Below are 10,004 nucleotides of genomic sequence, written 5' to 3'. Positions count from 1 at the left end.
AGCTGTGTCATTCAGCCTCATTTATTCATACTGAGTGGGGAGGGGTGTATTTTATACACACACATTCCTCTGAGATGCATTACGCACACAGCTCATGCGTCAATCAAACATATGCCATCTCAGAGGATATTGCCACGACCGAAAGTGATCAAAGATTTAAAGAGCTGAATATAATCATCTACCTAAAGGTTATTCAAAGGACATTGGAAATGTTTTAACAAATGTTTGTTTCATTTTGCAGTTTACTTTTTGAAAGTGCGTGGTTATATAAAACACACATATATAACACAAACAAATTGGGCCCCAAAGATCAGGTTATTTATTACATTGTGTTAAGCTGTACCTGAGAATCTCATGAGTCACCCACAGAGTTGAACAGAGGAAGGGAAAATGCTTAAATGTGTGAAATAGAGAGAATTTCCTAATACAAGCCAAAACAGTTTCATCCCATTTTCATTTCTAAGCTCATGTAACAAAGACAGTTGTCTTAATGACTCAAATAGCTGTTCCATTTTAAAATTGTAAATCACACATGCTAAGACTCTCTGGACCTTGTTAAATACATTTAAAAACAGTGTCCTTATTAGAATGTAATTTATTAGTCAGAGGCTAAAATTCAAATTGGAATATTTCATTCTATGCATGGAGCTTGAATGGTTGAGAACTTTTTCTGGGTATTGAAGCACACACAGATGCACAAACACACACCTGAGTATAAATCGATTCTCTTAGATAGTCTCTACGCACTCCATGACGTGAGCAAGTACCAGTGGAACATTTTGAACTGTTCTAAATGCACAGGACAAATTTTCAATCATGATGGATATCAGCTGCAGTGTCTTAGACACACACACACACACACACACACACACACACACACACACACACACACACACACACACACACACACACACACACACACACTAGCGGTTTATAAGAGGCCAGAGAAGACACCTAATGTGTCTGTCTATGGTATTGGAAGCTTTTCTGGATAGAGCAGAAGATTAGTTTCAAAACTTTAGAGCAGCTACAGTGTATTCAGCTCCCTAGAGAAAATTAATCAGCCACTAGAGGAAGAGGAAACTCATGTTTCAACCGCTAATAACCTGAATACTACTATTTATGTGAGACTTAAGATTCTACCTAGTTAAAGAGCTGTTTCAAGATATGGGGCATTGATATTCCATCTAGCTTAACAAGGGCTATGGTTTAGGACCCTGAGTGGAGCAACAATTTACCCTCTTAGTGTGAGATTATCATTTGAATTTCCAAATCCCAACAATGCCACAACCATTTTTGACCAGGAGCCAATGAGCAAAATTGTCTCTCAGTACAGTAGGTGTACTCTCTCCCCTGTCAGTCACAGTGACACTGCTGGCAAATCATGGCATCTGTGAGCTTACATATGAGGAACAGCATGAGTAGAAAATTGGAATGGCTTGTCTTGGAGGAATCACATGCAATTCTTCCATTCTTACTGGCAAGTAGCTGTTGCATAATAAAGAAGAGCTGGCTGAAGGGTAAGAACTGGTAGGTGACTTGGGGGAGGAAAAATACAAGGTCTAGAGATTATGTTTACTTCATACTTGCATCATCATCAAAATGTTAAAAAAGTCAATTAAAGAGTTATCCAGAAAGTACCATATTATTCTGTCAACTTAATTGCTGTTTGAATTAATTAAGGTTCTATCTGGCTGTTTCTCATTAACACATTCCTTAATCTCAGTAAATAAACAATTAATTGTATAGCTCAGCAGAGACAGACATTAGAAGCTCATTAAAGCCACATCACAATCATATGCATTTCAACTATCATCTTGTTCTTAATGTACTGAGACACAAGTTTCAGGTTTATTACAACATACTGATACAAACAAGCTCAGAGGATTGGGCAATACTCAGAAACCAGAAACAAGCAGAAAGTTTAAGCAGGCAAATGTCAAATCAAAGCAAAGTTCAAACCAGAGAATTAAACAGGCAAATAAAACAGCTCATAGACTAGCGCAATACTAGGTAATGCTTGACTGAGAGTCGGTATGAGCGGCGGTATTAGGAAATGGTTTGTATAATGTTTTTTCTTCCTGGTTGCATGTTAGTGTTGTAAATACAGTAAGTGTGGATATCATCAGTCGACACTGAGGCTGACTGGGAATCATGGGTAGTATAATGTACTGTACATGACAATACATGCAAACTGCTCCACTCTATAATGGGCCAGAATGTTTACACAACATAAAAGTACAAATATTGTTAACCACAACCATTTTGAGCATAAATAAATCATCTATGGCTGAAAGTGTTGAAATCAATTGGCTTATACTGTAGCTTCTTTAAGCATGCATCCTAGATGATGATTAGCTAACTCACAAAACCTTATAATCCCAAGTTGTTTAGTTAATTTGGAGAAACTGAACCCCATTAGTAATGAGGTTTATGTGGTTAACTCATTTTAACCAATATGCAAGATATTGCTCTATAACACTGAGGTCAAAATTTGTAGTGATGAGAATCAAGTCTTTAACTTTGGAACATTTCAAGGTGGCAGTGATGTAAATGATTAATAACATTAATAACATTATTACATTATTACCCTACATTATCCCCTACCTCTATTTTGCTGCCAGTCCACATGTCAATTCAATAAAAAGAGTATGCTCTGGTTTTCTATGGATGTTGATGATCTTTTTGATAGTGTTTTAGGGAATAAATGCCTTTATCACAAATCATAGAGCAAGAGTCACCTCAATCTCAATGCCACAGAGTCATGTAAATTTACCATTTGCCTCAGTCTGGCTTTGCCTTTTTTCTCTAATAGCCTTGTAATTTTCTTCTGTTTGTGACTGTCTGGAATTGCTGACATGTGTACTACTCTAGAGCATTTTTGAGTGTGAATAACTCTTTAGTGTGTCCATGCTAAGAAATATGAACAAAACCAATAATGATGGTGAGACTGAGTTCAGCTTTGGTGCTGCTTCTCTCTCTGTCTCTATGCAGTTATTGATAATGATCAATACATAATGCATGAAAAACTGTAGGTAACTTAGCTTACAAAAGGGAATGCAGTCTGTCACAATAAATTGACTAAAGCTGTTATTCACAAATAAACCCTTTAGATAATGTATACATTTAGGTATAATGTCATACTACACCATTGGACACAGTTTGTGTTTTTCAGATCCTTGTTTTTCATTTTGTTTTACTGTAGTTTGGGCTTGTCCTCTTCTTGTTTGTGCTTTGATCCTGGATCTGGATCTGCCTGTGTTAACAATGTCTGCCCGTATTCTGACCCCTGCAAAGCACTATGATCATGGCACTTGAAATAATAAAACCATTTACAGCCACTTGCCTCTAGCTTTCCTTTGATATACACAGCTTATTAGTAGGTTCTGGTCATTATGTGTTCTTCAGTGGAATCCAAAATAGTCAAATATAATGGATTCGAGCAAGGACTATTTCCCAACGGCAAAATAAGTGACACCCAGTGGTCCAGTTTCTGCTCCAGTGTCTTAAGTTTCAACATCCAATCGGACCTTTTTTTAATTAGAATAAAATATGCCACTTTAGAGTTGTGTATCTAGACAAATGTCAGGACTAGGGGTAAAAAGTTAGAGAAGGTTCAGGATCTTCAATGTGCATGCCGTGACAACTTGCCTAGGGTCATTAGTATTCCTCAGGACTTTCAGCAACAGGATGAGCACATGCAGTCCCCACTGAATTAATTAAAGTTTGCATTGCTTGGTGTAGCAGTGAATATGTCGGCACTGTTCACAGTATGAAACAAAAGTCTGCTCATAACATTTGAATAGTTTGAAAAGAGAAGTATAATTTGTATAGAGTAGACTTGTATGCATCTGAGATCTCATAATTCTCATCATTTACCAGATAATTCACCTCACTGAATGTCCATAGCTAGGAGCCTCAATATTGTAATTGCACACAAGCTGGGAGGAAAAAAAATTTCAGGTTTTTTTGGTGGTTTATTTTTTCTTCTGCACTTTTCAGACTTTGATTCATTTAAGGAGCATGATGACACTGATTTATTGCTCCAGACATCCTATAGTGCAGTGCTTCTTAAAGTGGGCTCTAGAAATCCCCAGGGGTCCATGGTGTATAACCAAATAAGAATCTGTCGATTTAAAATTGTGCATGTGTGTGTGGGTGTGTATATGCATTAAATATTGATGATTGCACATATTTCATCTTATGTGCTGAATAGTTGAATAACTATATTAAATATTTCTAAAGTTATGAGGATTTATTTACTCTAGCTTCTACCACATTTCCCCTAGAATAACACACACATACACACCATACAAAAATATATGTTCTATTATTATTATTATTATTATTATTATTATTATTATTATTATTATTATAACTGTTTCTAGCAGAACGATCACATACATTGCACATATTTTCCATATGTGATTATGTAACTAATATGCAATTTCAGCTTGTCAAAAATGAATGAACTTATTGACTTATCTTCAGTGTCCACTTCACCTTGGACAGGGTTACAGTGGATCTGAAGCCTATACTATAAAATAAAGGAACACACCCAGGATGTGAAGGTGATCCATCAGAGGGCACCGTGGACACACTCAAGTCCACCTACTGCCATGTTTGTAGAAAATGAGAGGAACAAGGACAAGAGCAATAAGTGCGAAACTCCACAAGGAATTTAACCTGATCTCAAATGTTAAGTCAGAAGGAAGACTAAAAAAGTTAGAGAGGAAGGATATAGTCCTGTAATGCAGCATCAGCATTAGACAAAGCAATATCTCTCAGTTTCAGCCCATTCATGACAATTGCATTTTTTTTTTCTCTTCTCTTTTTTTTTCTCTTCTCTTCTTCCATACTTTTGGACGGTTTTATTTACGGTTGCGTTTTAAATATGGAATGCGATTTATTTTTTTTAATGTCGTTAATTATTCCATTATTTTCTAGAAGCCCGATCAATGAAAGAGAAGTGAAATGATGCGCGGAGAGAAAGAAAGTAAGCAGCTGCTGCCACGGAGCGTCTCGCGCTTTTCCAGCATCGCGTCGAGAGAGAGAGAGAGAGAGAGAGAGAGAGAGAGAGAGAGAGAGAGAGAGAGAGAGAGAGAGAGAGAGAGAGAGAGAGAGAGAGAGAGAGAGAGAGAGAGAAGGAGCGCGAGCGCGAGCGTATACCACCTCTGTCTATCTGAGCATCCTGCGGAAATCGCGGAAAGAGCTCGTGCGCTGCGCTGCTTCTCTCCGCGAAGCAAATGCACGCGCTCGGATACTCGGCTTTTTAAACGCGCGGAATGTCAACAAAGACGCGGCGGATGCAGGAGTGAAGCTTTCACTTGTCTCTAAACCTTGATATCGCGAGTATTTCTTTTATCCTAAGCGAAACCTTGGACACTACTTCATTTCACCATTAAGGCTCTTTCTTTCTGATGATTTTTATTTACTTTCTAAAGGTGAAACGACCACTTTAACCAAGTGTTCAGGGTGCGGAGATGCTTGAGTAGAAAGTTTATTTATTTTCGCTGGTAAGTAAAATTTGTATACTGTATTTAATTCTCCACCGTTAAAGCAGAAACTATTGTATGTTATTTTATTCTGCTCATCTCAAATAAATAGCATGTACTGACCCGAGCACAGTGTTTTTCTCCGTATTCGCCATAGTTTCAAAATATTAAAGTCTTCTTGTCCCACTATTTATTTTGAACACATTTATCTTTCATATTGGAAATGTTTGACAGACATAAATGTGAATCCAAACCTAACATAATTGTGTTGTTTGCTTTATTATGACATGTATTTGTTTCAGTAGTGGAAATCAACAGGTCTGAGAGCTGCCTAGACTTTAGCAGGTCTGCTCCTTATGGCACTGAACAATGGCTTAGTGAGCAAATGAGAGCAAAATGTTACCCTCGTGATTCATTTTAAGTATAACACGCTCACATTTAATCCCATTTTAATCAGCAGTAAAACGCCCATCAACGCCTTAAACCCTTGACATTTTATTTTCTCTGTCTGTGTGAAGAAATCAGGGAGCTGTAGCCTTCTAGGTTACTCAGAGCAGTAGGTTAGCTTCTGTGCTAATTGACCTCATCCTACCTAGTTTGGTCTATTTCTCTTTCAGTAATTTATGCAAATTGTTTAATACTTTAAAGCCATTATCGGATGTATCTAATAGATGTTAGGAAAGTTTCATCCTGATTAGACATTTACATTTGGGCAGAAACTGTAAGAATATCTGTTTTATCCTGTAGTTTTGATCCTCTAACAATCTCTGTTTCTTTTCCATGTGTTCCATTCCATCCCTTATTCCATTCACTTTCCTCTTCTCTGATTTCTTTTACCTCTTTCTTCTTTTTTCCCTCTGTCTCTTTATTCTGGTGCTCTCTCTCTCTCTCTCTCTCTCTCTCTCTCTCTCTCTCTCTCTCTCTCTCTCTCTCTCTCTCTCTCTCTCACACACACACACACACTCACACACATATTTATTGTCTGCTCTGCCTTTCCATTCTGCTTTTTGCCCTTTCACTCTCTTCAACTTCTTCTCGATTCCTCACTCCTGTCTTATGTTTTCTGTTTCCCCTTCTTGCCCTGCCTCCTCTCATTCTACTCCCACCTCAGTGCATTCTCCCCCTAGTTCTGTGCTGTATTTTTCAGTGCTTAATCCATATCTTTTCAGATTCACTTCCTCACACTGGCACTTTCTGCTTTCATGTTTCTGTAGATGGTGTCTGATCTGAAGTCAAGCTGGTTGTGAAGGTGCTTGACCTATTCCCCTCACCCCCAGACGGAGTAACCATGGCTGCAGGCGTTGCGGCCTGGCTCCCCTTTGCCCGGGCAGCGGCCATTGGCTGGATGCCCGTGGCCAATTTGCCCATGCCGGTTGCTCCACCTGACATGAACAAAAGGCAGGACGAGCTCATTATCCTAAACGTCAGTGGCCGTCGTTTCCAAACGTGGCGCAACACCCTGGACCGTTTTCCTGATACCCTGCTTGGCAGCTCTGAGAAAGAGTTCTTTTTCAATGAAGAGACTCGTGAGTACTTCTTTGATCGTGACCCTGACGTGTTCCGCAGCATCCTGAACTTTTATCGTACTGGCAAGTTGCATTATCCACGCTATGAGTGCATATCAGCTTACGATGAAGAGCTAGCCTTCTTTGGGATCATCCCTGAGATCATCAGCGACTGCTGTTACGAAGAATACAAGGACCGCAAACGTGAGAACGCTGAGCGCCTAATGGATGACCTTGAGGACAGCAAGGACAGCAAATTGCCACATATGACTTTTCGTGAGACCATGTGGCGTGCCTTTGAGAACCCGCATACCAGCACCATGGCCCTGGTTTTCTACTATGTCACTGGCTTTTTTATCGCCGTGTCTGTCATTACCAATGTGGTGGAGACTGTACCGTGTGGCTCTACACCCAACCAGCGGGACATACCTTGCGGAGAACGCTACACGGTAGCATTTTTCTGCATGGACACAGCATGTGTCATGATCTTCACCGTGGAATATTTGATGCGGTTGTTTGCTGCACCAAGTCGCTACAGATTCATGCGCTCTGTGATGAGCATCATTGATGTTGTGGCTATCCTGCCCTACTACATTGGCCTGGTTATGACCAACAATGAGGATGTGAGTGGTGCCTTTGTCACACTGCGAGTCTTCCGCGTCTTCCGCATCTTCAAGTTCTCACGCCACTCCCAGGGCCTGCGCATCCTGGGCTACACGCTGAAGAGTTGTGCCTCTGAGCTTGGCTTCCTGCTCTTCTCCCTCACCATGGCAATCATCATCTTTGCCACTGTTATGTTCTATGCTGAGAAAGGCTCCGCCTCTAGCAAGTTCACTAGCATCCCGGCCTCCTTCTGGTACACGATCGTCACCATGACCACACTGGGGTAAGTTGTGCTTGTTTTAACAGTTGGTGTTTGGGTTCCGACTGTTTGCAAAAGTTTTGTTGCCAAATGCCTTGTTCCTCTAGACCATAGGAAACAAAAACTGAACATTTAATATTGCACTGGCCCTGGATGTATTGTCTGTAAACGGTTCATCAATGAAGAGTCAGTCTGCAGGGAAGGGGTATTTAAGAATCTATTTACCAATCAGTCTTATATATAATCTATCATTTTAATGCATGTCCTTCTGATTCAGCTACCCTTCAGGCTGTTGATGTCATTGGTCCTCTTGTATAAACATGATTTAAACTCTCCTTATATAAACATTGAATTCTGTCTTCACTAACTAGCACCTGTATCTGACTGTATCTGAGTTATGTTCTTATATAACTCTGAAATGTAGCAGTGGTGCGCAGATGTGAGCTTGTAGTTAACTTGTTGCCTTTGGGCTGACTTTATTTATTGTCATTCATCTTCCAATTAATATTGTAAGTGGAGTGAAACAAGCTGAATGCCATGCTTAAGCATCTCCTACATTAAAACAAGCAGTAGGCAGAACTCAATAATTTCTTTATGTCATGGTATGTTCTGCTTTATGGCCTGTGACTCTTAAGTGGCTCAACAAAGAAAAAGGAGAGAGAGAGGGAGAGAGAGAGAGAGAGAGAGAGAGAGAGAGAGAGAGAGAGAATGAGAGTCCCAGATACACTCTGCAGGATGATAGGTTTTATGAGAGTGCTGGATTAATTAAGATTATTGGTTTATGAGTGAATAATTGAGGTGTTAGCTTTTATGAGTGAGGATATGAGTCATGACAGATTATTGCTGCCTCTGAAATGTTGAAGCAGTAAAACACGTAACTGGGTCATCAGCTGTGTATACACGAGTTTGTGTGTGTGGGTGTGTGTTTGTGGGTGTTATATATGCAAAGGTGCAGTTTTCAATGTCACAATCAAATGTGCTTAAAAGAAAGGTCCACTCTGACATGCAAAAAATATTTAGCTAGGAATTCTTGGGACAGAATTGCGTAAAGATTTTGGTTGGTTGGTGCTGTAATTTTTTTCTATTCTCGTGGCAAGTTGGCAGTTGCGTTCCGTGCTGATGGGGCCATTACTAGTTACAATTGTACTTAGTAGGGAAAAAATTAATAAAAGATCTCTTAAAAACAAAAGAGCAAGAGCTTTGTTTCTCATTCACCATTCTCCATTCTCTTTTCAGCGATGCTCACTGTCCTGTTAATGTGGAATCTAGTGGAGTCAAAACATTGGACTCAAATTGTAGATGCATTGCAGCTTTACAGTGAGGTACAGAACTATGGGCTACTTTCAGGGATTTGACATAGTTTTGAAATAGTTCTCTGGTTTGGTTCTCGCATCTACAGGAGCATTGTTTACATTTAGCCGTTCAGCGAGACAGCAACATGACCTTCATTAGCAACAACACAATGTTATTTGCTATAAACTCTCTGGCTAAGGTTAGCCTGAGTGTTTGTTACTATTGGTATATTCTTACCTTAATATTTTGTTGTGGGGATGACAAAGTATACAGTCTGAAGCCTCTTTCCAGCTTACTTAATTTGCAAGTTTTTGAAGGGAATCTCTACAATTCTATCCCGAGAATTTCTAGCTAAACTCGAGTGTTTTAGGAGTGTTTGACCAAGTAATCCATTAGCATGAAAGTTGAAGCTTTTATAACGCAATCTTTTTTTGAGCAAAGTGTACATATGTGGAGGGGAGAGAAAGCCGGACAGACTAAAGGATTGAAACACTACTGTATTGGTCTGTATAGGTGGAGATGAAGCAAGAGCTAAATCCCTTAGGCACTGCTACGAGCAGGCATTGTGGGTAATGCAGGAATATAAGTCAACAGAATTCATTACACAGTAAATATTGGATGCCTCTGAAGATCACACGTTAATCATTAAGATTAAAATGCAGGTCCTTTAGGGGGAATTTAATGGTGGATTACTTTAATAGTGTGATTGTTCATTTTTGAATACGAAAACATTATAACTTGCATATGAACTATTAGTGTGTGTTTGTGTGTGTGTGTGTGTGTGTGTGTGTGTGTGTGTGTGTGTGTGTGTGTGTGTGTGTGTGTGTGTGCTGCAGAAGACTGTGCACT

At 39.5% G+C, this 10,004-nt stretch overlaps 1 protein-coding gene across 2 annotated transcripts in view; it reads left to right on the top strand.

The window, feature by feature from the left end:
- Positions 1-5,107: 5,107 nt before the first annotated feature.
- Positions 5,108-10,004, top strand: part of kcnd3 (potassium voltage-gated channel, Shal-related subfamily, member 3) — a 136,518-nt gene continuing 131,621 nt past the window's right edge. The window contains exons 1-2 of one of the 2 annotated variants that reach the window (XM_027166579.2): positions 5,108-5,516; positions 6,710-7,886. In XM_027166579.2, the coding sequence (XP_027022380.1) occupies positions 6,784-7,886 (1,103 nt within the window). In that variant the 5' untranslated portion in view covers positions 5,108-5,516; positions 6,710-6,783. The remainder of the gene's footprint in view (positions 5,517-6,709; positions 7,887-10,004) is intronic. The other variant, XM_027166576.2, reaches the window with a different exon arrangement.

The sequence above is a fragment of the Tachysurus fulvidraco genome, chromosome 14, assembly GCF_022655615.1.
Source record: "Tachysurus fulvidraco isolate hzauxx_2018 chromosome 14, HZAU_PFXX_2.0, whole genome shotgun sequence".
In the NCBI taxonomy this organism is placed as follows: domain Eukaryota; kingdom Metazoa; phylum Chordata; class Actinopteri; order Siluriformes; family Bagridae; genus Tachysurus; species Tachysurus fulvidraco.
Note: the sequence above shows the minus strand (reverse complement) of the source record. Positions and strands in the feature narration are given on the sequence as shown.